This window comes from Megascapheus bottae, chromosome 35 (assembly GCF_031878675.1).
Source record: "Megascapheus bottae isolate mThoBot1 chromosome 35, mThoBot2.hap1, whole genome shotgun sequence".
NCBI lineage: Eukaryota > Metazoa > Chordata > Mammalia > Rodentia > Geomyidae > Megascapheus > Megascapheus bottae.
This window is the reverse complement of record NC_143543.1, coordinates 1718867-1745907: the sequence shown is the minus strand read 5'-3', so window position 1 is coordinate 1745907 and position 27041 is coordinate 1718867. Positions and strand designations below refer to the sequence as shown.

The 27041-nt window shown below is 48.1% G+C and overlaps 2 protein-coding genes across 2 annotated transcripts; one reads left to right on the top strand and one right to left on the bottom strand.

Moving 5' to 3' along the window:
- The first annotated feature begins 3695 nt into the window (after nt 1-3695).
- Nucleotides 3696-12766, top strand: LOC150042489 (sulfotransferase 6B1-like). Its single transcript, XM_090324424.1, has 6 exons — nt 3696-3912; nt 5550-5734; nt 7739-7865; nt 11614-11708; nt 11901-12087; nt 12472-12766. Exons 1-6 carry the CDS (start codon nt 3768-3770, stop codon nt 12588-12590), a joined length of 858 nt encoding a protein of 285 aa, XP_090180550.1. The 5' UTR covers nt 3696-3767; the 3' UTR covers nt 12591-12766.
- A 2083-nt stretch (nt 12767-14849) lies between these two features.
- Nucleotides 14850-26582, bottom strand: Cmas (cytidine monophosphate N-acetylneuraminic acid synthetase). Its single transcript, XM_090324553.1, has 8 exons — nt 26199-26582; nt 22605-22747; nt 21699-21854; nt 18560-18693; nt 18094-18188; nt 17354-17525; nt 16105-16258; nt 14850-15180 (listed from the first exon to the last, which is right to left on the bottom strand). Exons 1-8 carry the CDS (start codon nt 26486-26488, stop codon nt 14990-14992), a joined length of 1335 nt encoding a protein of 444 aa, XP_090180679.1. The 5' UTR covers nt 26489-26582; the 3' UTR covers nt 14850-14989.
- Between the last annotated feature and the right edge of the window lie 459 nt (nt 26583-27041).

Sequence of the window (27041 nt, the reverse complement as noted above, 5' to 3'; positions counted from 1 at the left end):
CACAAGAGATACGTGCCATGGCGGAATGGTGCACCAGCTGGTCCATACCTGGACAGAATCAGGCCAGGATGAGGCAAGGGTGGTTACAGAATTTATGGGGTAGAGTTTCCACATTCCACCCCTATTTCCAGTCCTTTCGGGCACAGCCATTGCCTGAAGGAGGGAGTTGGGACTTCAAGAGTTTGGGGGGGGATTTACCAAGATACCAAGATGGCGCCTGGTAAACCCAATTTCTTATCCTCCGGCATGTGGTCAGTGCTGGAAAACACTCAAGATTTTCACCAGAATTCCAGCAGCCATTCCCAGGCTTATCAGATATGGAGCACAAGAACAGAAAACCTTGTCCATGTGGAATTCCAAATCTGGGGCCCAATTTGATTGCATGAAGCTTTAGATTGGACTCCAACCCGAGTGAGGGGGTTTTCCTGAAGAAGGGTGCTGTCTGCCACCCTTGATGAGCGGAAGCCACAGCTGCCCACGAGGGTCCTCAGTGGCCCTCTGTTCAATGGACAGGCAGAAGAATGAGTTGTCACCTGCAATTCCTGGGTCCCTTGAGCTTTCAGCCTGCTGGCTTTGTAAGGTCACCCGGGATAAAGCGAGGCAAGCATCCCACAGGCCAGAAGGGGAACTCGAAGGGTGCTGATTAGAGGGGGGCCATCTTGCCCCCCACTCCATGAGCAGAAGCATCAGGGACTGAGGTTGAGTCCCAATCGTGGCTTAAAGGTCTAGAAGACAGATGGAAGTCTAGATGCAGAAGCCGGATTCCCCCATTCTCTTTTCCTCTCAGAACACGCTGTCATGACAGGAGAAAAATCGTGGGGGCTGGAAATGTGGCCTAGTGGTACAGCAGGCATGGAGCCCTGGGTTCGATTCCTCAGTACCATGTTAAAATAATAATAGTAATAATAATAATAATAAATCCTATCTGGAAGTGGTCTGTGGCTCAAAGTGGTAGAACGCTAGCCTTGGGTAAAAGAGCCCAGGGACAGTGCCCAGGCCCTGAGTTCAAGCCCCAGGACTGACCAAAACAAACAAACCAACAAACATCTTGACTTAAAGGGCCAAGTCAGAGGTCAAAGCTTGGAGCAGCCGACGTCTTTCCCTGGTTTGCTCTGTTTGGGTATTCTGTACACCAGGGGGAGCTCAGGTACAGCTTGTCCAGGGAAAATAATACACATAGCCTTTTTGTGGTGGAGCGGTTGGTTGATTTTTAAAAAGTTTTTTCTTTTTTTAAAGTTTTTTTTCTTTACTAAATATCATAAATCATGAAATCCTAGGTTATATATGAATGCTGAACCCTCTCAGGAATATAATACTTATATTATTATATATACAATATTTATACATTATAATATATTATATTGTACTGTTATATAATATAATATATAAATATAACCATATGATTATAGGGTTATACATTATACAATATAACCTATTATTATATATTATATTATATAATAAATCTATTATATATTATATAATATTATATGTTATATATAACATATATTGTATACTATTATATAATTATATATAACATATACATGTTATAAAACATATAACATAATTGTCTATATAACATATATGTTGTATATAAGTATATATACATAGCATATATGTGTTGTATATGCATAGCATATATATTATATAATATATAATACTTATATAATATATTATACTTATATATAATATATACATCATATACAATATAATATATTATGCGCTATATTATATAACAATTATTTAATTATATAATTAATACTTTGTATTATAAATATTTAGAGGCATGGGACAAATTGCATAACTAGACTTCCCTTTTCAAAAATTTACGATTAGAGAGGGCCTAGCCTGGTAATACCTACCCGTAATCTCAGCCATTGGAAGGCTGATGCAGGAGGGACCCCATCTCAAAAAAAAAAATTTTTTTTCAGACAAGTATTGAATACTTGCATCTCTTGTTTTTGCAGGAGTTTATAAGAAGGAGAGTAGGCTGGGTGCCATGGCTCTCGCCTGTCATCCTAGCTACTCAGGAGGCTGAGATCTGAGGATCATGGTTCAAAGCCAGCCAGGGCATTGAAGATCAAGAGACTCTAATGTCTAGAAAAGGGGAAGTGGGGCTGTGACTCAAGGCGTAGGGCGGTAGCCTTGAGCTGAAGAGCTCAGAGACAGCGCCCAGGCCCAGAGTTCAAGCCCCATGACCCACACCCCCACAATAAATATTGTTATTATGAAAAGTGGTGAGCAGAGGGGTGACAGTTCCCCGAGTCAGGTCCCGAGGACATTTCTTTGTGGACAGTGTCCCCCCTTCCCTCGCTCTCTCTCCGTTTTCCCCTCCCGTCCCCACCCACAAGTGGTTCGAGTCCATTCTCCACATTCTGTCCACCCTCTGTCTCTCCACGTCTGTGCCCCTCTCACCCTCCCAAAGACAGAGGAACCAACTCACGAGACAAAACAGAAAAAACCCAACAACAACAAAGAAAACAACCACGAAACCTCTGCTTTCCATTTTCAGATGTTGCTGTGAATCAATACGATTCTCTAGGAGCAGAGGCTCAGAGGCCTGGGGCCTTTGTGTTTCTCCCCCGTGAGCTCCTCCTCGGGCCTTGCTATCGAGGCCTGGCTCAGTTATCACATCTTGGGGTGGGTTTTTGTTTTTTTAATTTTTTCGATCTAGCTTTCACATCCTAGAGAAAACCTACGCCATTTGTCTCTCTGACCTTGTCTTATCACACCGAACAGGATTTGTGCTAGGTCCGGGTATTTCCGTGCAAATGGCATAATATTCTTCTTTCTAGTGGTGGTGTAAAGTTCCAGTGTGCAGGGCTTCCCTGCTCTATTGTGGGGCGTCCGGGCTGTTTCCACAGCTTGCCTATAGATTGTGCAGAGTGCAGCAGTGAACGTGGTTGTGCAGGCGTCTTTATCACATCCTGACTTGGGATGCCCACGAGTGGAAGGGCTGGGTGTTGAGTGTTTTGAGGACCCTCAGACTGCAGTCCAGACTGGTGGCCCTGGTTTACATTCCCACCTGCAGCCTGGAAATGGAGTTTCTGGTTTAAGTTGATGAGTGGGATATTCTGAACTAAAGATGGCACCCATTTCAGCTCTAATGTGAACTCACGCTTTTGGTTTTTTTCTTTGCCAGTCCTGAAGCTTGAACTCAGGGCCTGAGCACTGTCCTTGGACTTTCTCAAGTCTAGAGCTCTACCACTTGAACCACAGCCAGTTTTCTGGTGGTTCACTGGAGATCAGAGTCTCACAGACTTTCCTGCCCAGGCTGGCTTTGAACTACAATTCTCCTATCTCAGCTACCTGTAGCTGGGATGATGAGAGGCATTTCTAGAAAAAATCAGATTTCTCTTTTCTTCAATGCAGTCGCCACTCCTTGTGTTTCCAGATCACATCTAGAGGGATCTGATTCATTTAGCCGTCCACAGCCTTTCCTCAGGCCAAAGGATTTGATTCACAGTCGTACCCCGTGCAATAATTACATGCTGATAGCTGAGGGCCCTTTTACATCAGCTTCTGCGGGAGTTCGGGCAGAGGAAATGTTTTGCAACCAGCGTTATCAGAAAAGCTCCGATAATATCATTTTTACCCTAGACTTTGGCTCAGTGATGGTTTAAAAATTATTCTTGGAGGGCCTCGCAGGAGGTATTTATACCTTGGCCCCTGATGGGTGCTGTCTTTCTGAGTCAGGCTGCAGCAGTATCTGAGCTAGCTCTGTCCCCAAGCCTGGTTTAGGAAGGGTGTCTGGAGACATCTGTCCTAAGATGTCAGCGCAGAGCCAGCAGAGCCAGCTCCACAAATTCCAGGGCGTGCTGTATCCCGCGGTGGCAGCAGAGGAGCTGCTCAATTCATTAGATTCCTTCGAGGCCAGAGAAGATGATGTGTTTCTGGTGTCTTATCCCAAATCCGGTGAGCTGCCTTTCGTGCTTTATTTATTTATTATTATTTTTTTTGAAAGAGAAATTCAATATTCAGAGCTATCACCCTCATGTTTACACATTTCTGTTTCTGAATTTTCCATTGCTTTATACTAATGGGAAAACTTGATATTCAAGGTTTACAGATGAGCTGGCTTATGCCACTCCAGCTACCCAGGAAGCTGGGATCTGAGGATGGCGGTTCAAAGCCAGCCTGAGCAGGAAAGTCCATGAGACTCTGCTCTCCAATGAAACCACCAGAAAACATACACACATAAATATATTAAATATAGATACTTGATAGATTGATATATATTTATGGATAGCTATATATTTATATATACTTGGTAGATTTATATATATTTATGGATAGCTATATATTTATATGTACTTGGTAGATTTATATATATTTATGGATAGCTATTTATATATACTTGGTAGATTTATATATATTTATGGCTAGCTATATATTTATATGTACTTGGTAGATTTATATATATTTATGGCTAGCTATATATTTATATGTACTTGGTAGATTTATATATATTTATGGATAGCTATTTATATATACTTGGTAGATTGATATATATTTATGGATAGCTATATATTTATATGTACTTGGTAGATTGATATATATTTATGGATAGCTATTTATATATACTTGGTAGATTTATATATATTTATGGATTGCTATATATTTATATGTACTTGGTAGATTGATATATATTTATGGATAGCTATTTATATATACTTGGTAGATTTATATATATTTATGGATAGCTATATATTTATATGTACTTGGTAGATTTATATATATTTATGGATAGCTATATATTTATACATACTTGGTAGATTTATATATATTTATGGCTAGCTATATATTTATACATACTTGGTAGATTTATATATATTTATGGCTAGCTATATATTTATATGTACTTGGTAGATTTATATATATTTATGGATAGCTATATATTTATATATACTTGATAGATGTATATACATTTTATGTATATATATATATTTATATACAACGTGTGGACAATGATGAAAGCTGCTTTAAAGTGACGTGGAGGGCAGAGAAGACTGAGCTACTCAGACAGGGTCTGGGGACTCAGAGGCATTGTGGGAAAGTGGAGGAGGCAGGCGTTAAGTTGGTAAATTGCCCTGCAGTCACTTGGGGAAAACCTTGTATGGAATTGCAAATGGAAAGCAGTGGACTCGACAGGAATCCAGAGACATACAAGCCAAGCGAACAATGTCCTTTTTTTACCCTTCCATTCTTTTCCTTTGTGCCAGTCCTGGGTCTTGAACTCAGGGCCTGAGCACTGTCCCTGAGCTTCTTTCCGTCAAGGCTGGCGCTCTACCACTTGAACCACAGCACCACTTCCAGCTTTTTGGTGGTTCATGGTGGGGGGGAGAGATACGAGTTCCGGGGGCACAGCTCATTTCCCCTTTGAGTCTTCAGGGTGTGATTGTGCGCTGTAGGATAGTTTTGGGGTCTCCAGTGTTTGCACGGGTTTTGTTGGGTGTGTCATGCAAATAAACGAATACACTTCCTTGCTCACTGCTCTGCCACCCAGAAGTCTGTTTCGTGGAGATGACCGGCCATTTTCTGTGTGTGTGCAGGCACCCACTGGGTGGCAGAAGTCATTGAGCAAGTTTCCAGGGAGAGACTCGCTCTCACGTCGCCCCTTGAACTTGGAGACATTTCAAAGTTCGAAGAGCTGAAAACGTATTCCAGGAGGAGGTTAATCCCCACACACCTGAGCTACGCCATGTTGCCCTTGGCCATCAAGGAAAAGCAATGCAAGGTAAAAGTTCTGGGCTGGAGGGTTGGATATCAGGGCACTGTGAAAGCTGGGCTCGGGTGGTATGTGTGGCTCGTGGATGTCGTCCCAGCAACTCGGGAGGCTCAGATCTGAGGATCAGGGTTCAAAGCCAGCCTGGGCAGGAAAGTCCATGAGACTCCGATCTCCAATGAACCACCAGAAAACCAGACGTGGAGCTGTGGTTCAAGCGGTAGAGCGCCAGCCTGGAGGGAAAGAAGCTCAGAGACAGTGCCCAGGCCCTGAGTTCAAGCTCCACCGGTGACCCAAAAGAAAGATTAATTTGAAGTTCTTAAAAACTCACAGATCCCCAATCATAGGTTTGATTAAAAGATACTGAGACATGCACACAATAATCTGTAGGTAATGGAATCTACCTGACACGTGATTTTCTAAAATGTTCAGTGTTATTATTATTATTATTATTATTATTATTATTATTATTTTGGAGATGGGTGCTTAAAGAACACTGGAAAATTCCATTTTGATCAGGAAAAAAGAAGTCAGAAAAGACTGGAGACTTGAAAAGCAAAGACAGACAGCCATGGTGCCAAATTCCTGGAAATTTCTGGCAATCAATTCCCGAACGTGAATGAGACACAGTGGCAAATGCCCGAAGTGTGAAAGGATAGCAGGACATAGCCACGTGTCCGTGAGACACACACACACACACACACACACACACACCTTCGCACACGTTAGAGCCACGAGCGGCAGACGTGAAAGGTGTAAGTCACAAAAGAACTGACGACCTTAGACAACTCAGACAAGTGAAGATCAGAGTCTCCTGGACTTTCCTGCCCAGGCTGGCTTTGAACCCCGATCCTCAGAGCTCAGCCTCCTGAGGAGCTGGGATGACAGGCGGGTACCCGGTTCTTAGGATTTCTTGCCTCTCCTTTTTTTTTCCTTCCTATCTCTAATCTCGGTTGCAAACACAACTTGTGTTTGCTGTTTTATTTAATGGTTGCTATTTCCCCTCCCCATAATTCTACCCTTCCCCTTCTACCCTCTCACCTCTTCCAGTGACTATTCTGATTTCTTAATGCCGTCTTATCTAGCAGGTGTGGTATATAGCTTTAGATACTGCACACAAATGATTCTTTTTAAGAAAAAAAACAAAACCCCACAGCCTGTTTCTTTACTAAATGGCCAGTGAGATGCTTGCATTTCTATCATTTTTCTTCCTTTTTTTCTTTTCTCCCCCCCCCCAAAAGTGGATTATAACCCCTGAGATCTTTGAGCCTCGAGACTGTGTGAATGAAGAGTAATTAGAGCAAGCCCAAAGTGTGGCGCAATTGTGAATTATCTCAGCCAAGACAGGAGGCATTCTAGGGTAGGCAAGAGTAAAGGTGATTTTTCATTCCTATACACAGCGACCTTTACCCATCTCTCCATTCAAGACGGGCCGACTTCTCTTCATGTGTACAAACACAAGACCTGTACTTTGTCCACAACACACAATCAGCTATGAAAAATGACTCAGCGAATGGTTCTCAATGATAGTGAGTGGAGTTTTCCACCTCGATCGGCAATTCAGAGGCAAACAGGATATCTTGTATTCACCCCACCATGTGTAATCAGCCAGGAAACATTCCTATTGAATCTAGCCTCTCACCCTGGCTTCCAGAAGCTTCTAGAAGTTTCTTACACGCCCTTCCTGACTTAGCTCAGGGTTACACGTTCTTGCTTGGCTTTTGCCATTTATCAAGGCTGGCAGTCCTACTTCTTGAAGCCATAGCTCCACTTCTGATTTTTTTTTGGGGGGGGGGTGATACATTGGAACTCAGAGTCTCACAGTCTTTTCTGTCTGAGCTGGCTTTGATCCTCAGAGCTCGTGATTGGGCTGGGATGACAGCTTCTCCTGTTGAGTTTTCAAAGATCGTGTTTCTCTATCGCCATTATTCTTTATAGAAAATGGGATTTCCCCCTCCCCTCCTTCATTCCTTTTCACGTTCTTCCCATCCGAGAATAAATTCATTTTGCCCACAGATCATTTATGTCGTCAGGAACCCCAAGGACACCGCTGTGTCTCTCTTCCATTACTATCAAGACAACCCCAACCTTCCCAGCGTGGAGACGTGGGCTGCATTTTTCGAGCTCTTCCTCAGAGGAGATGGTAAATAGAACAGTAACGAAGCAGTGCATTTGTCTTGCTCACTCCTGAGGAAAGCTGGCTTCACAAGCTTGCGTGCACGCTCCACCTCTCTGGCCTCTGTTGGCTTAGACGCGTCTGGCCTATGTATTTATGAAGCTGGCTCTGCTGTGCACAAACGAATGCCATGTGAAATCACTTCTTTTCTTCATCTACCAGCAGGTTTTGTTAGGACTATTTATTATTTATTTAGCTCCAGGCTGCTGCTCTGCTATTTGAGCCATACTTTTAGTTATTTTTTTTTTTATTGCTGGTTAATTGAGGATAAATGTCTTTCAGGATCTGATCTGTTCAGGTATGGCTTCCAGACCGGGATCCTCACATCCTGAGTAGCTGGGATGACACAGCCCACCAGCACATGGCTAAGTTCTGAATATTCTCTCCCCCGCCAGTCAATGGCCTTGAACTCAGGGCCTGGGCACTGTCTTTGGGTTTTCTCAAGGCTGGAGCTCTACCACTTGAGCCACAGCACCACTTCTGGCTTTTTCTATGTATGTGGTACTGAGGAATCGAACCCAGGGCTTCTTCGTGCATGCTAGGCGAGCACTCTACCACTAGGCCACACTCCTGCCCCTGAATATTCTTTACTGTAATGTAACTCTTCAGGCCTCCATTCCTGAACTTAAATATGACTAACAAAATGATCTATTTCTAAGTCCAGTGTTGGTGGCTCACGCCTGCCATCCTTAGCTACTCAGAAGGCTGAGATCTGAGGATCACAGTTCAAAACCAGCCTGGGCAGGAATGTCTGAGACTCTTCAATCTGATGAATCACTGAAAACTTCTACAAGTGGAGGTGTGGCTCAAATGGTAGAGTGCCAGCCTTGAGCAAAAAGAAAAAGAGAGGAGAAAAACAAAACAAAATCCAGGGATTCAAACACACACACACACACACACACACCTCTTAGGATAAAGTGGTGCAGGAAATATACAGGAGGAAAAAGCATTGAGCTAATCTGACATCCTACCAGAAGCTAAGTTACAGTTACTGCTTCACTTGAAAAGCTACAGTGTATGGATATATTAGCAGAACAGTAGATGATTAGCTCAACTGTTGGCTGGGTTGCTTGGCTCAGCTGTGAGCCAGCACAAATGGAGCTAACACGTGAAGAGGAGAGCAAAATGTCAGAAAGGTCTCGGGTATAAAATGACCTCCAGAGATAAGCACTCCTTGCAATCAGAGGACTTTAATAAGCAATTATTTGTAAAAGGTCTGCGTATCTTGTGTACTTTGATATATAATCAATATATTAAGATATGTATATAGAGATTCTGTCTCTCACTCTCGGGTTTGAACTCAGGGCCTAGGTGCGCTGTCCCTGAGATTCTTTTCTCCCAACTGAGCCACAGCTCCACTTCTAGCTTTTTTGGTGGTTACATTGGAGATCAGAATCTCACAGACTTTCCTACCCTGGCTGGCTTTGAACCGGGATCCTCCGATCTCAGCCTCCTTAGGAGCTAAGGATGACAGGCTAAAGAGTTCTGCCTTCTTATACAACTATTGCTCTGTTCAGTGACTTTTCCAGACGCCAGATGCGAACACACACACACACACACACACACACACGCGTTACAGAGACCATCGAGTGCGTTTTGGGTGGGAATCATTTTGTGTTTCTGAGGGAGGGACCCTTCAAAAATGAAAAAATGAGTGGGGAGTGCAAGGAATTTTGACAGCACTGGATAAACTTCGCAAGCAGCAGAGAAGGGGAGAGAGAAACAAAGTCACAGGAAGCGTCAAGTGAGGGGAACAAGAGTGTGGAGGTGACAAAACACCACGCTGCAGATTGGTTTTGGGGGTTCTGGGGGAGAAAATAGTTGACGGACGACTGAGGTCAAGGAGGAAAACGGAACAGTTCAAGGGCGTGACTGTTGAGGAGGGCGTTCTAGAACTTTCCATGGTGAGGTGGTTCTAGAGCTTTCTAGAAAGAATTGTTTTTCTGGTTCACGCCTCACATCCTAAGACACACGGGTTGGGTAAGAATGAGCCATCTCTAGCTTTTTCTTTACTTTTTTTTTTTTTTTTTCCAGTCCTGGGTCTTGAACTCAGGGCCTGAGCACTGTCCTTGGACTTTCTCAAGGCTAGAGCTCTATCACTTGAGCCACAGCACCATTTCCAGCTTTTTCTGTGTATGTGGTACTGAAGAATCAAACCCAGGACTTCATACATGTTAGGCAAACACTCTACCACTAGGCCACACTCTTGGCCTATTTTTTTTTTTAAAGCACCAAGGTCTACTGGTGACTTGGAAATGAGGGTTTGGCTTAAAAATGAACTTTTTTTTTTTTTTTTTTGCCAGTCCTGGGGTTAGACTCAGGGCTTGAGCACTGTCCTTGGGTGGTTCTTCTCAAGGTTAGAGCTCTACCACTTGAGCCTCAGCACCATTCCTGGCTTTTTTTTCTATATATGTAGAACTGGGGGATAGAACCCAGGTCTTCGTGCATGCTAGGCAAGCACCCTTCCACTAGGCCAAACTCCCGGCCCTAAAAATGAACTTTCATCTAAAAATTCGAACCACGGGCTGGGGACAGATAGCTGCCTCAGGCCTGGAATCCCAGTTACTTAGGAGGCAGAGACTTTGAGGGTGGAAGCTGGAGGCCAACAGGGGGAAGAGCAGTTTGTAAGACCTTTTCTTAAACAACAACAACAACAACAATGAACTACTGGGGGCTTGGTCCCCTGGATAAAAGGACACACAAACATATATAAAACCAAACAATAACCCAGTGCTCACCTGATAAATGAAACAGAAAAGGCAAAAAAAATTCAAACATTAAAACAAAAACACATTTCAAATATAATGCTAAATCAGGGGCCAGTGGCTCAGGCCTTTAATTCCAACCACTCTGGAGGCTGAGATCTGAGGATCATGGTTCAAAGCCAGCCTGGGCAGGAAAGTCCATGAGACTCTGATCTCCAATGAAACACAAGAAAACCAGACGTGGAGCTGTGGCTCAACTGGTGGAACACCAGCCTTGAGTGAAAGAAGCTCAGGGACAGCGCCCAGGCCTGAGTTCAAACCCCAGGATTGGCAAAAAGCAAAAACAAAACAACAACAAAAAGCCCTGTGGACACATGGTTATTGACGGCTCAGGCATTTTGAGCCGTTTATATTCTCTGAAGGTGGCGGCAGCCCTTTTCACACAAGATAGAATCACATATACCAGTGACTCAGGATTTGAGCTCCCATTGTCAATTCGCATGTGGGAAAATCCAGTCTTTTTCCCTGTGCATTCTTTTCTATCCTCTCTCCCTCTCTTCCCTTGTATGAATATTGGCATTTGTCTCTCAAGGCTGGCGTTATACCACTTCTGCCACAGCGCCACTTCCAGTTTTCTGGTGGTTCCCTGGAGATAAAGAGTCTCATGGATTTTCCCGCCCAGGCTGGCTTTGAACTGTGATTCTCAGATCTCCTGAGTAGCTGGGATTGGCAAGTGTGAGCCACAAGTGCGTGGTATAAATGCAATTTTTGCTGTTTTTCCTGATGACATATATCCTTTCTATCGGATACACACACACGTATATACTTGACATAAGAAAAAAAAATACAAAACCACAATATAACTTAAATAATAATGAAGTCCTCTAGCTGTCCACCATGGCATGGCACAGAATTGAAACAATCATCAAATTGAGAGTCCAATAAATAGCTCATCTTCCCTCCCTCCCTTTCTGCCAATAACGCAATAATACACTTCATTTTTCTCCCAGTTGTGTACGGATCCTGGTTCGATCACATTTTAGGCTGGGAAGAACACAGACACGATGAAAACATTCTAATGCTCTACTACGAAGAAATGAAGAAAGTAAGTTCAGCGGGCCAGGTTCCCACCACGTGAATGTTTCAATCCATTTCCTTTATCACCGCCTAATCTTTCACTGGTCAGGGGAAGTCTGCTTTGGGGTCTCAGGGGATGGGTGGGTCTAGTGGACTGAGGGGTGTTCTCTATTTACTTGGGGCATATTTCATTCATAGATATATATTTGTATTCGCTCAGGATTTTTCTAAGAGCTTAAAGAAAATCACCACTTTCCTGGGCATGCACGTCAACGACAGTGACATCCATCAGATCGCGTGGAAAACCTCATTCAGTGAGATGAAGACAAACGCGGTGAAAGAAACCTTCGATCCGAACCATACTATCTGCACTCTCACCTCCGACCGGAAGCTCGTCTTCAGGAAAGGTCAGTGAGGGAGGGGAGGAATTTGGAGCTTTTAATCGGAGGTTCAGTCAGCAGATTCTCCCCCCCCCCCCAGATCTGTGGGTTTCTCATCTGAAAATTTACAAAATGGCTACTCAGGAGGCTGAGATCTGAGGATCTCAGTTCAAAGCCAGCCTGGGCAGGAAAGTCCAGGAGACTCTGATCTCCAGTGAACCACCAGAAAAACAGACGTGGAGCTGCGGCTCAAGGGGTGGAGCGCCAGCCTGGAGGGAAAAGCAGCTCAGGGACAGCGCCCAGGCCCTGAGTTCAAGACCCATGATAGAGGAAAACAAAAAAATCTTTCTTTGGTGAAGGGACCTCACTGTTGTTGGTTCTGATCATTTTTGTTTTTGTTTTCTGGGCCAGGAGTGGTGGGGGACTGGATAAACTATTTTACATCCAAGCAGAAGGAAGCATTTGATGAACTATTCACAGAGAAGATGGAGCACAGCGAGGTGGCCAGACACTTGAAGGAATACTCTTGATGGGGACAAAGACAGCCATTTTTCGTCTGTGCTGGGTGGACCTCTGGAGGACATGGAACTATTTCTCCTCTCTGTGGAAAGTGGATTATCGTTTTCGATGACAATTACATATTTCGTGCCTATGTCAAAAAGCATCCTGTGTGACACTGTTATTATTTGTGTGGGAAAGTAAGAGTGAAAGGACAGCAGGGCCGAAATCGGGCGTTTGCTTTCTAATGAGGCAGGATGAATTCTAAGAGCTCATTACCTATAAGCCACATTCGTCCAAACAGAAGGCAGGAAGGAGTAGCTATAATAACGATCACAACTGGGCAGCCCTTCTACCGAGGAGGCCGAGATCTGAGGATCACGGTTCAAAGCCAGCCTGGCAGCAAAGTTTTGTGAGACTCTGGTCTCCGGAAAACCAGATCTGTGGCTCAAGTGACAGAGCTCAGGGACAGCGCCCAGGCCCCCATACATTTGACTGGAGATAGACTGGAATACACTATGAACTCATACAGACGGAAGCCCGAAATTCTTCTGTACGGTAAATTTCAAAGATTAAACGCAATCAGTCATATGCAGATACACACATTCCCAGCTCTGGATCAGTGAGTACAGAAGGGCTGGAGATGACACCTTTGGGGGTTTTTTTGGTTCGATTGGTCATGGGGCTTGAACTCAGGACCCCGAGCTTCAACTGAGCTCCTCAGTAGCTGGGATGACGGGCGGGAGCCACCAGCTTAAATCTGTGATGGCACGGTGGCACCTGCGTTCCCGAGAGGAGGTGTCCTGAGGTCACTCCTTTGGAGGGTTCCACTATTGGGTGTTCACCCAAAAGATGAGGAGGCAAGACGCAGAAAAGACACCGCAGTGGGTAGGTCTGGGCAGGGTTAATAACTACATATACACGTGTACATACAAACATACATGCATACGACCTACATACACACTTATGGCATACAAGTGCCGACTTCCACACAGCACACGTACGCCACACTAAAGACCTGATCGAGGTTGCCTGGAGAATGTTCTAGAACTGCCACCTAGTGTCGGATCTTGGGTAGCTATTCCCGTTTCTGTTGTAGTAGGTCCCTAGCTATTAGATGGGAAGAACACTCCTTTTATTGAGTGAGTGCTGGTCTTGGGGCTCGAACTCAGGGCCTGGGTGGCGCTTTCTCTGAGCTTTTGTTGCTCTACCACTTGAGCCACAGCACTAACCACTCTGGGATTTTTTTTTTTGAGGGGTGATCAGAGATCAGAGTCTCCCAGACTTTCCTGGTCGGGGTTGGCTTTGAACTGTGATCCCGAGATCTCAGCCCTGTGAGTAGCTGGGATGATAGAGCCACCAGTGCCCGGAAATTACACCCAAAGATTAGAAGGTATACATACGTCCAGAGGACGTTTACCTTCTGCTTCCAGGGTCAGTCCCGTGCTGGCTTGGCCATCTGTCTTCTCATTGGCAAAAGGCTCACCCCAGTTCGGCCAGAGGACATTTCTGAGACTTGCCAAGGGACAGAGATTGTCCAGTAACGTTGCTCTCATAGAATCTGATTGAAACTGCCCTAGGGTAGGTCTCGAGGTGGAAGTATGTAATGATATGCCAACATTTCCCATCAGACAGTGAGATCCTCCCCTTTTCAAAAAGCAACCTCCAAGTCAGAAGCCCCGACGTCCTAGCTCCTCAGGAAGCTGAGACTGAAGGATCACGGTTCAAAGCCAGCACGGGCAGAAAATGGGAAAGATTCCCATCTCCAATTATACTCATGAACGGCTTTCCTGAACGGCAACTCTTTTATCCAACTGCTTAGAGATAATAACAAAAAGCTGGAAGTGGCGCTGTGGTTCAAGTAGTAGAGCGCGAGTCCTGAGCAAGAAAGAAGGCTCAGGGACGGCGCCAGGCCCCAGGGCTGGCAGGGTTTTATCCGGGTGTGCCCATCCATCCCTGCACACGCGGCCACTCCATCAGACTGTGTTTACAGGAAACCCTTGGCTGGTGTCTTCATGACAAATGGCCGCTGCCGTCAAGTTTGTGAAATGCGATTTTATTTATGAACGGAAGGCCACGTCTAAGGGGCAGTGTGGCTTCCAATAAATAAAAACCCCGGGCGTCATGGAAAGCACACAAGGACACAGCGTCGCGGGGAAAGCGGTACACGCTCAACGTGGATGAGGTCACACCTGCGTTACACTAAGATTCGGAGGAATGCTGCCATCTCCCTGGCAATCATCTCGAGAGACGGGGGGGGGGGGGGGGGGGGGGGAGGGCCACATCATTATTTCACAGGTCGAGGAATGATGATTGGGGGGGGGGGGGCGGAAATCACATCACATTTTCTGTATCATTGTATCACTGAGCAAAGGAAAAAAAAAAGAAAAACCAAATCCCAACAAGCGGCCAGGTCCGGTCTTTCCCTCTCTTATTTTTGGCATGAATTATTTACCTTCTCCATCAGAAGGAAAATGTGCTCTGCGAACTCTCGGATGGCCCCCCGGCCACCATTGCACTTGCAAATGTAGCCCCCTGCTTTCTGGGCGGAGGAGCAGGCGTCGGCAGGGACCCCACTGAGGCCGACCCGCTTCAAGCACTCCTCATCCGACACCTCGTTCCCTAAAACAGAGGAACAACAGCTGTCATGCAAACAGCAATCGGTGAGAGCCTCTGTGTAGAAAGAGTGACCTGCAGCCAGCAGATCTCAGGAGGCTGAGATCTGAGGATCACGGTTCAAAGCCAGCCTGGGCAGGAAAGTCCAGGAGATTCTGATCTCCAATGAACCAGCAAAAAGCCCCAAGTGAAGCTGTGGGCTCGAGTGGTAGAGCCTTGAGTGAAAAAGCTCAGGGACAGCACCGGGGTCCTCTCTTTGCAAAAACAAAAGATATTAATAACCAGAACAATCAATCTCAAAGTATAATTCAAGTGTAGGGTTTTCCTTAGCCATTGGAAACCAAACATTTTCATCAGTTGGGGAGGAAATATATGCTTTTTGCTTGATGATGATTACAAATCTCATACACGAATTACACACTGCCTCAATTCTTTTCCTTTTTTTTTTTTTGTCGGCTGTGGGACTTGAACTCTGGGCCTGGGTGCCGTCTCTGAGCTCTTCAGCTTAAGGCTACCGCCCTATCCCTTGAGCCGCAGTCCCACGCCCCATTTTCTAGTGGTTCACTGTAGATGAGAGTCTCACGGACTTTAGTACCCAGGCTGCTTTCGAACCTCGATCCTCAGATCTCAGCGTCCTGAGTAGCTAGGATGATAAGCGTGAGCTACTTTTCTCTTGTGCTGACCCCCTAGGGGTTGAACTTAAGGCCCCACGCCTTGAGTCACAGCTTTACTTCCTGCTTTTTGCTGGTTCACGAGAGAGAAGAATCTCATGGACTCCCCTGGCCAGGCTGGTTTTGAATGAGGATCCTCAGATCTCAGGCTTCTGAGCAGCTAGGAGTACAGGGCTTTGGCTGAATGCTTTGTCTCTCTACATTGTGTGTGTGTGTGTGTGTGTGTGCAGACTTCCCCGGGACTGGCTGACGGACTGACCGAGATAAGCCACTTGCTTCCAGCAAAGCCCCATCTCCTTCCTCCATTCGTCCACCACGGCCAGCTTGTCTGACACGCTGATCTCCATTTTGCAGTCCAGCTTCAAGGAAGCGAGGGTCTGCTTGGAACACGTCCTTTCGGAGACGAAGCGGACCTGCAAAACCCCAAAGCCCGCACGGAAGACCAAGAGCTCAGCAGGAAGAGGGAGACGAAAGCCCCCCGGGCCTTGCACACGCAGGCCGGTGCAGAGAACAAACAACCATCCCGGCTCACCATCTCACAGTGACTGAATGCAGCCTCTCTCCAGGAACCTAAGACACCGCTCACGCTGTCTGCTACCAGTTCCAGACTTTTCTGTACCCTAGTTCAGATGGGAAGTCTTAAAAATCTCCCTGGCTGCTTAGCAACTTATTAAAGACCCCTAGGTCTTTCCAATGATTTTAAAACCATGAAATGATCTCAAATGAAAAGCTTCATTCAAGCAGGCTCACGCCTGATATCTTCAGCTACGAAGGTGGCTGAGATGTGAGGATCATGGTTTGAAGCCAGCCCGGGCCAGAAAGTCTGTGAGACCCTTATTTGCCATGAGCCACTAAAATGCTTAAAGTGGAGGTGTGGCTCAAGTGATAGAGCATCAGACTTGAGGAAAAAACAAAAATTCTCCAGGGACAGCACCCAGGTCTCAAGTTCAAGCCTCAGGGCTGGCGTGGACACACACAAAAATTCACTCAAAAGAATATGCGATAGTAAAAAAATTCCCAAGGTAGACTGGAAAAATCTTCCTTATTGCTGGATCTTATGGTAAATATCGGCTTGGTCTTTTTTGGCATACACTCAGATTTTCCTGGATAAACCGTATCATTAATGAACCTAATCACTGTATATTTTACAGAATGGACATTATATGCAAACAATCAACTAAGTAGTCTGAGGGGAGGGGAGGGAGGAGGAAATGGAGGGACAGGTGACAGTGATCAAGACATACTGGACTCATCTCTTGACTTAGGATGTTATAACCCCTTTCTAAAAATACTAATAATACCCAAAACACACAGTATTTGCTAATTACAAATCTCCTCATTTCTCTCACCCAAAAGGAAACGTGATTAATCATTTTTTTTTCAGCACATAAAGGCTAAACTGCAGTTATCTCAACAGTGAATACTACAAAGCTTAACCTCACATTTCCTTACATGTTGCTTCTGAATTGAAATTTCATTTAAACACACAAATCGCCATATCCACATACCTCGACACCACTTTTCTTTAACAAACTTATCCCAATGGCATCTTTTACATCGTAAGATATGATTTCTTTCTGGTCTCCTGACACGTACACGTGGCCGTTGGTGAGACACCCATCGATATTGCAAACCAAAAGTTTTATCTCCTTCAGCTTCTCCTTGCCAAAATAGCCGTATCTAAAAGAAACCGAGACGGACCTTTAAGTCCACCTGCAGTTGTCATGGCAACACTGGATGGCCAGCTGACACGTCCCGCTTTTGTAACTGTCTGCACGGTGTCCTCAAACCCACTGCGTGGACACAGCCAGACCTGTGGGGCGGACACCCCACCTTTCTCAGCCCACAGAACAGATTTACAGCAGGGGCCTCGTCTGTACCCAGCTACCAGAGGCGAGCAAGCCAAGGACCGACATCCTCGGGCATCAGGAAAAATCCTGCTAGAAACCCAATCTCAAGCAGGGGTCCTGGTGGCTCACGCCGGCCATCTCAGCTACTCAGGAGGCTGAGGTCTGAGGATCCTGGCTTGAAGTCAGCTGGGGCAAGATCTCCAATGAAGCAGAAAAAAAGAAAAAAAAGCAAGTGGAGCCGTGGTTCAAATGGTTCAACACTAGCCTTAAGCTCGGGGACAGCGCCCAGGCCCTGAGTTCAAATCCCCAGGACCCGCACAAAAACAAAACAACCAACAATTATGCCCACAGCCCCTGCCCTGCTCTTCCAGCTCGGCGGGCGTCTCTTGCTGTTTTACCTTAGCACTCTCTGCTCAGCGATGGGCCAGTCAACGTCCACGTCTATGTCCACGCTGTGCTCGGCTCGCATCTCATAGTAGGCCATCTTCCCTCCCTAGGAGACAGCAACACAAACAGCAGGGAGTACTGGGTTCTAAGTCCTACCTGGGCACAGAAAAACGAACCAGCCAGGAAAATGGAAGCTGCACACCAAGAACGCTTTCCTTCTGAGAGGGGAAAAAAAACCAAAACAGAAAACCCAGGCCACAGATAATCTCAGCGAATTTCACCAATTCTCTAGTTTGTGTTGATCCTGGGGCTGGAACTCAATGCCACTTCCGGTTTCCTGGTGGCGCATTGGAGATCAGAGTCTCACGGACTTCCCGGGCTTTGAACTTTAGATCCTCAGATCTCAGCCTCTCGAGTGGCTGGGACGCCAGGCGTGAGGCACGAGCTGCGTTCCTCGTGTTGAACATGCAGACGTACCTGCAGGTAGCCCATCTCGATCAGGTGCCTTTTGGCAAAGTAGAAGGAGCCATTCTCGTACAGCTCCCCGCTCCAGTCCTGTCGCCGAGGCCGCTTGGCGGGGTTCAGGTTCAGTGGCTCTGTCACCTCGCGAACTAAAAGCAAAGAGGCTCTCTGTCACTGGACCTGGCTTTGCACACAGAGGAGGCGCGCTCAGAAACGTCAGAAAAAGCGAACAAAACCAACCATGTTCATTTATCTACATACAAGGACTAGAAGTTTTTTCTTTTTCCCCTGGGCACTGTGACTGAGCTCTTTGTACTCAAGGCTGGCGCTCTATCACTTGAGCTACAGCTCCACGTGTGGTTTTCTGGAGATCAGAGTCTCTTGGTTTTTCCTGCCTGGGCTGGCTTTGAACCTGTGATCCTCAGATCTCAGCCTCCTGAGCAGCTGGGACGACAGGCGGGAGCCAGTAGTGCTGAGCACTGAATAGATTCTTGCCGGATCTCATTTCTGGGATTTGGTAAATCAATTCCAAAACGTAACTCTACATCTCGGCCGAGGACATGGCACAGAGAAACCATGGCATCCTGAATGAGTGAAAGCCATATATGACAAACCTACAGCCAGCATTATACTAAATGGAGAAAGACTGGAACCATTCACCTTAAAATCAGGAACTAGAGAGGGATGCCCACTCTCTCCACTTCTCTTCAATATAGTGCTGGAACCCTCAGCCAGAGCAATAAGACAAGAAAAGGACATCAAAGGGATCCACATAGGGAAAGAAGAAATTAAACTATCCCTATTCGCAGACGACATGATCCTCTACTTGAGTGACCCAATAAGCTCCACTCCCAAACTACTAGAATTAATAAACCACTTTAGCAAAGTGGCAGGATACAAAATCAATCTTTAGAAGTCAGTAGCCTTCTTGTACACCAACAATACACAAACAGAAGGCCAAATCAAGAAAATGATCCCATTCGCAATAGCCCCCAAAAGAATAAAATACTTAGGAATTCACTCAACCAAAGATGCAAAGGAATTATTTAATGAAAACTATAAAAACCTAATGAAAGAAATTAAAGAGGACACTAGGAAATGGAAAGACATCCCAAGCTCATGACTAGGGAGAACCAATATAGTGAAAATGGCTATACTGCCAAAATTGATGTACAAATACAATGCAATCCCCATCAAAATCCCAAAGACATTCTTTACTGAAATAGAAGATATAATCCAAAGGTTCATATGGAACAAAAAGGACCTGGAATAGCCAAAACAATTCTAGGCAAAAAGAGCAATGCAGGAGGTATTACAATACCAGACTTCAAACTCTACTATAGAGCCATAGTAACAAAAACTGCTTGGTATTGGCACAAAAACAGACCAGAAGATCAGTGGAACAGAATAGAAGACCCAGAAATAGAACCATATACCTATAGGCAACTTGTATTTGACAAAGGAGCCAAAGATATACAGTGGAACAAACACAGTCTATTCAATTATTGGCGCTGGCAAAACTGGGCAGCCACATGCAGAAAACTAAAAATTGACCCTAGCCTTTCGCCATGCACAAGCATTAACTCAAAGTGGATCAAAGACCTCAACGTCAGACCGGAAACTGTGAAACTGCTACATGATAATGTAGGAGAGACACTAGAACTCATAGGCACAGGCCTGAACAGAATCCCAGGGTCACAACAGATCGGAGAAAGACTCGATAAATGGGACTACCTAAAAATAAAAAGTTTCTGTATAGATAAAAGCATAACCGCGAAAGTAGAGAGACAGCCAACCAACTGGGAAAAGATATTTACCAATAATACATCTGACAAATGCTTAATATCCAGTATCTACAGGGAACTCAAGAAATTAATCCCCCGAAAACCCAATAAACCATTCACTAAAGGGGCAAGGGAACTAAAGAGAGACTTATCAGCAGAAGAGATTAAAATGGCAGAAAAACATATGAGAAAATGTTCATCATCTATGGTCATAAAGGAAATGCAAATAAAAACAACCCTAAGATACCACCTTACCCCAACAAGAATGGCCAAGATTTTGAACTCAATGACAGTTGCTGGCGGGGTTGTGGAGAAAAAGGAACCCTACTGCACTGCTGGTGGGAATGCAGACTAGTGCAGCCACTCTGGAAAGCAGTGTGGAGGTTTCTTAAAGAACTGAAAATAGACCTTCCCTACGATCCCGCCATACCACTCCTGGGCATCTATCCTGAACACCATGACCCAAGGTATGATAAGGACACCTGTTCAGCTATGTTCATCTCTGCACTATTCACAATAGCCAGGCGATGGAAACAATCCAGATGCCCTACTGCAGGTGAATGGATACAGAAAATATGGTATATATACACAATGGAATTCTACATAGCCAACAGACAAGATAAAATAATGGCATTCGCAGGGAAGTGAATGAATCTAGAGCGAATCATGCTGAGTGAGACAAGTCAAGACCTAAGGAACAAAAGGCGCATGGTATCCTTAATATGTGGCTATTAAATCCAAACAGTGCAAGAGTAAGAACTCAATAGTTGCATACCCAATGCTATGGACATAGTACGGGAAATATAAACACAACTACATAGACATAAAAACCTATGACTCTATGACTTTATTACATAGATTTTAGAACATAATGAAAATTAGGTTGAGGGTTTGTATGTCATAGATACATATTAATCTAAGTGCCAGTGACTGTATAGATTCCCTTCTTGAATACTTGTTTGTTAAATATGCATTTGAAATATGCTGTAAAAATCAATGTTAATAAGTTCTTTAATTAAACAAAAACATCTGGGCATCAAGGCTCGCGCCTGTCATCCCAGCTACTCAGCAGGCTGAGATCTGAGGATCGTGGTTCAAGATCAGTCTGTGAGACTCTAATCTTCAATGAAGTGGCAGAAAGCTGAATGTGGAGGTGGGGCTCAAGGGGTAAAGTGTAAATGGCTAGTGAAAAGGCTCGGGGACAGTACCCAGGTCATGAGTTCAAACCCAGGATCGGCACGGAAAAACAAACAATGTCAAAACGAAGGAAGAAAAGGAGAAAGCACAGAAGAGGGATTCAGGGTTCGCCTTGCCCAAGAACAGGAGAACGGCCTCTGAGCGCCCCGGAGGCCCTGGCAGTGCAGCTTTACCTCCCTTCTGGATCTCACTCCATCGGAACTGGTGGCGCCTGACCACGGAGAACACGGAGTCATAGCCTTCTTCCTGGATCATGTCCGCCACTTTCTGCAGATCCGAGGGGTGGAGGCAGGGCGACGTGGCCTGGATATTTCCCACGATGTCCACCTCTGAGGGACACCACAGAAGGGAGGGCGGGTGTCACACACAGCGCCCAGGGGCAAAGTGACAAGCAGCTGTGTCTCCTGCCACCCCCCCACCCCCACTTCTGTACCCACATTCTGGGGGAATGAAGTCCTGCCCGGGCTAGATTTGAACCTCGATCCTTAGATCTCAGCCTCCTGAGTAGCTGGGATGATGGGCGTGAGCCATGGCGCCCAGCTTGCTCTTTATTTTATAGGTACTGCGTGGCTTGTTTTGTACCTGGGGTCTGAGCTTTTTCCATCTTCGTATACTCACCTTGTGGTCCCGTTTAACGACATCCAGGATATGGATGGTATATTGTTTCAGGAATTATGAAATGCTTCCTGAAGGCAGATCCAACCCCCGGACTGTGCCATATGGGCGGAGAGTCTGATGTGCTCAGAGGAGGGAGGATGGGTGCTCATTGACTGGGGTACAGGAGGGTTGGCAGAGCTTCCCCCCCCCCCCGCCCATTCCCTCTCTCTCTTCCCTGTCTCCTGAAGATCGCAGTTCAAAGCCAGCCAGGGCATGAGAGTCCCTAAGACTCTTATCTTCAATGAATCACCAGAAAACTGGAAGTGGACCGTGGCTCAATGTGGTAGAGGGCCAGCCTTGAGTGAAAAGAAGCTCAGGGACAGCGCCTCGGTCCCGAGTTCAAGCCCCAGGACAGTCGCAGAACATCAACAACAACAAAAGACTACGCACAGCAGAATGAAGGGGTGAGAAGTGAACCCTACCATTGTGGTACTTGAGGAATTCCACAATGGCATCGAGAGAGGTAGAGTTGTCTTTGGAAGTTTCCGAACTTCTCCGATGCACTTGAGCCCCGAACTGCTTGGCTATATTCTCTATTTCATCATGGTCTGTTGACACCCACACACTGTTCAGGTGGTAAAAAAAGAAAAATGGAAGCAAATTAAATCGCCAAGCCGCTCCCCCTTTTCCTCCTCCCTCGGAAAGAAAAGAACACCATGCAGGGTCACGGAAAAGTACCTTCGCCATAATTCAGTACTGTGAACTCATAACTGCTTTAAAATGTCAAGAACTGGACTGGGAAGGGGGCTTAGTGGTAGAGTGCTGGACAGTGCCCAGGCTCTGGGTTCAAGCCCCGGGACTGGCCAAAAGAAAAAAGTAAAGAATTATAAGGCAATTCAATTCAGTTTCCCTCAGCAAAAATGTTGCACGTTGGTTCTTGTGTACTCCTTAATATTTGTTATGTATTAAAAGAACGCCCTAGCTACAGTTCCACAAAATAGGAAGAAATAAAAGTTTCTTAATCTATTGAGGTTTTTGGTTTTTTTGGGGGGGTGGGGAGGGCTTGAACTCAGGGTCCGCGTGCCATCTCCAAACTTGTTTTGCACAAGGCTAGCGCTCTACCCCTTGATCCACAGCTCCTCTCCTGCCTTTTTGTGGTTCACTGGAGTTAAGAGTCTCACCGAGTTTCTTGGGAATTGAACCACCACCCTCAGATCTCAGCCTCCTGAGTGGCTTCTATTATCCTAATTAGTACAATAATTGGCAGCTCTGAAAAAGGCTGACTTTTGTTAACCTGCTAAGCAGAGAAATCTGCCTGAGGTATAGCAAACCACAGGTTATTAAAACAAAAGCAAAACAAAATGAGAATGACCTCTTGTGGTGTCCTCTGACCTTTAAATACACATATCAGGAAGCTACCCATCTCCTCCTTTTCCTTCTAAGGGTAAATATTTGCTGAGGCAAGGAAGATGGGAGTGGGTTTGGGTGAGGGCTGGGCAGACCAAAGTCCTGGGGTCCTATCAAATCATAAAATCTGAAACCTATTTTCAATGAGCAGTTAAACACAAGGCGGGCCAGATGAACAGGCGATCTTTGTTCACAAGGAGCTGAGCTTTCTTATACCTCACGAGCTTCCTTGTATCTCAGCCCATGTCTGCTTGCCATGTGTTACTGGCATGGGTACAGCCACACCCATTCACTTGTGCAATTTTTTTTTTTTTTGCCTGGGCTTGAGCTCAGGGCCTGAGCACTGTCCTTGGATTTTTCTCAAGGCTAGAGCTCTACCACTTGAGCCACAGCACCATTTCTGGCTTTTTTCTATGCATGTGGTACCGAGGAATCGAACCCGGGTCTTCGTGCATGCTAGGCGAGCACTTTAACCACTAGGCCACACTCCCGGCTCTTGTGCAATCTTTTGAATACTCACGTCACACGAGCACTGAGCGAGCATTGCCACATGCCATCTGGCCTGCAGAGCCTACGATATTTACTATCTGGCCTTTCTTTGAGAGACCAACTCTGCCAAAAGCTGAAACACAGAATAAAGGCCATTTCTTGCCTCACCGTTGGCGGCTCACACCTGTCACACCAGCCACGCAGGAGGCTGACATCTGAGGATCCTGGTTCAAAGCCAGCCTGGGCAGGGAACGTAGGTGCGACTCTTTATCTCCAATAAACCACCAGAAAAACAGGGGGGGGGGGGGCGCTCCAGTGGTCAGAGTGGTAGAGCCTTGAGCAAAAGAGTTCAGGGACAGAGCCCAGGGCCCGAGTTCAAGCCCCAATTAGAGGCAGGAACATTGTCAAGGTCAATGCTAATTCCTCATTTGTCATTTTGCAAGTATGGAAAACTGAGGCCCCGGAGGAGAGAAGACTGATCCTCTGATGCAAGAAGGGACCGTGTGAATGTTAGATGGCTTCCTCTGGGCTAGGGACTGTGCTAGGGGGCTCGACCTTCAGCTCTCAGCCTCCTGAGTCGCTGGGATGGCAGGTGTGAGCCACCCCCAGTGTCCAGCCTGACTTTTTTTTTTTTTCCCCCTTTACTATTGCCATGGTGGCAGATACCACAGGTGGCTCCAAGGATAAGAAGCCACACACGCCACACCCTGGCCCCAGTGTGACAGCCATTATCCACGCATTATCGGTCCTTGGGGGGGGGGTGTTGAAGAAGTCCCTGTGCACGGCCTTCTTGCGCAGCTGTATGTGGATGTATGAAAACAGGATTAATTCACCCACGTTCCTCACGGGGGGGCTTTATCCAGTGAGATGCTTTTCTTTGGGGGGAGGAAGCGTGGGGGGACAAAGAATATCACAAGTGATCACCCCCAAAAGGGGGTGTGTGTGGGGGAACCCCAGCTCACAGGTGGCGGCTGAGACTGATTTCTCTGCTGTCCCCCCCTCACCCCCGCTCCTGGCTGTGGTCCCAGCCCAGGGCCTGGGCACACACGGTAGGGGTCTGTGGAGCCCACGGTGGGTGGGTTTCTCGTTATGTGCTCATAACGGGGCCGGGTTCATGTTTCTTGTGTTCTCAGACACCTCCATCAGGGCGGGAGATGCAAGGCCTGGCCTTCCACCCCCTCCACCCCCTCCTCCACCCCGGTCCCCAGCTTCCCCACTCCCTCCTCCCGCGGTGGGGGGGGGTGGGGACCCAGGCTGCTTTCTCTTCCACCCACAGCCTTTCTCCCCTGGGTCTGGGCCCCACCCGTGAACTCCCGAGTTGGGGGGGGGTTCGATCCCCACCCCACCCTGTGTCTGACAGGTCGGCGGGGCGGGAACCGAGGGGGCTTCGTCTAGGCTGCAGGAGGGGGGATTTGGGTGGGGTGGGAGGGACGTGGGGGCCCCGTGATCGTCTCCGGGACGGACTGAGGGACTCCGTCCAGGCCGCGGGGGGAGGGAGGGTGGGGTGGGGGGGACGTGGGGACCCCGCGATCGCCTCGGGGACGGACCGAGGGGCTCCGTCCAGGCCGCGGGGGGAGGTAGGGTGGGGTGGGGGGGACGTGGGGACCCCGCGATCGCCTCGGGGACGGACCGAGGGGCTCCGTCCAGGCCGCGGGGGGAGGGAGGGTGGGGTGGGGGGGACGTGGGGGCCCCGCGATCGCCTCGGGGACGGACCGAGGGGCTCCGTCCAGGCCGCGGGGGGAGGGAGGGTGGGGTGGGGGGGACGTGGGGACGCCGCGATCGCCTCGGGGACGGACCGAGGGGCTCCGTCCAGGCCGCGGGGGGAGGGAGGGTGGGGTGGGGGGGACGTGGGGGCCCCGCGATCGCCTCGGGGACGGACCGAGGGGCTCCGTCCAGGCCGCGGGGGGAGGGAGGGTGGGGTGGGGGGGACGTGGGGACCCCGCGATCGCCTCGGGGACGGACCGAGGGGCTCCGTCCAGGTCGCGGGGGGAGGGAGGGTGGGGTGGGGGGGACGTGGGGACCCCGCGATCGCCTCGGGGACGGACCGAGGGGCGCGCGGCCCGATCGGGCCCGGGAACCGCGCACGCGAGCCCCCGGGGCTGCGTGGAGGCCCCCGGGCCCCGGCGTGCGCGCCCCCGCCCCGCGCGCGCCCCCGCCGCCCCGCGCGCACGCGCACACACCTCTGGAAGACGCCCGAGTCGAGCGCGGCGCGCAGCACCCAGCCGATGAGCGGCACGCCGGCCAGGCGCCGGATGTTCTTCAGCGGGATGCCCTTGCTGCCGCCGCGCGCCAGCACCAGCGCCGCCAGGTGAGGCGGCTTCTCGGCGCCCCGGGCCGCGCCGCCGCCCCCGCCGCCCCCGCCGCCGCCGCCCCGGGCGCTCGCGCGCTGCAGCTTCGGAGGCCGACCCCGGCCCGGACGGCCCCGCGGGCTGGGCGCCGAGGCGGCGGGCGCCCGCTCCACCGCGTCCATCTTCCTCCCGCGCCGGCGCCGCCCCAGCTTCTCCGCATCCGGGAGCGCCCGGAGACGCCCGCCCAGGGGCTCCCGCCCCGGACTCCCCGCGCCGTCCGCCGCGCCCGCCGCCGCCGCCGCCGCCGCCGCCGCCGCCCTGGCCCGTCTCGCGACGCACGCCGGGAAATGTAGTCAACACCGCCCGCCGCTCCGAACGCGGCCGGCGTTCTAGGACTCGGACGCACTGCGTCACACCCCTTCTTGGCAAGGCACGCCGGGAAATGTAGTCCGGCCACGCTGTGATTCTTGTTTTTTAACCACGTCCCTGTTTTGCAGTGCACCCTGGGAAATATAGTCCAAGCAAGTCACGCGTCAAGTGTCTGGCGAGGCATGTCGGGAAGTGTAGGACATGCCTCCCCGCTCCTTTCCCCGCCCCCCCCCCGCCCTCGCGAAGCACACCGGGAAGTGTAGTCCGTACGACAGTTCGGGACGGTGGCTATTGCTCCGCCTACACCACGCCCCCCTCCTCCGCGCAAGGCACGCCGGGTGATGTAGTCCAAGCGGGGGCTCTGAC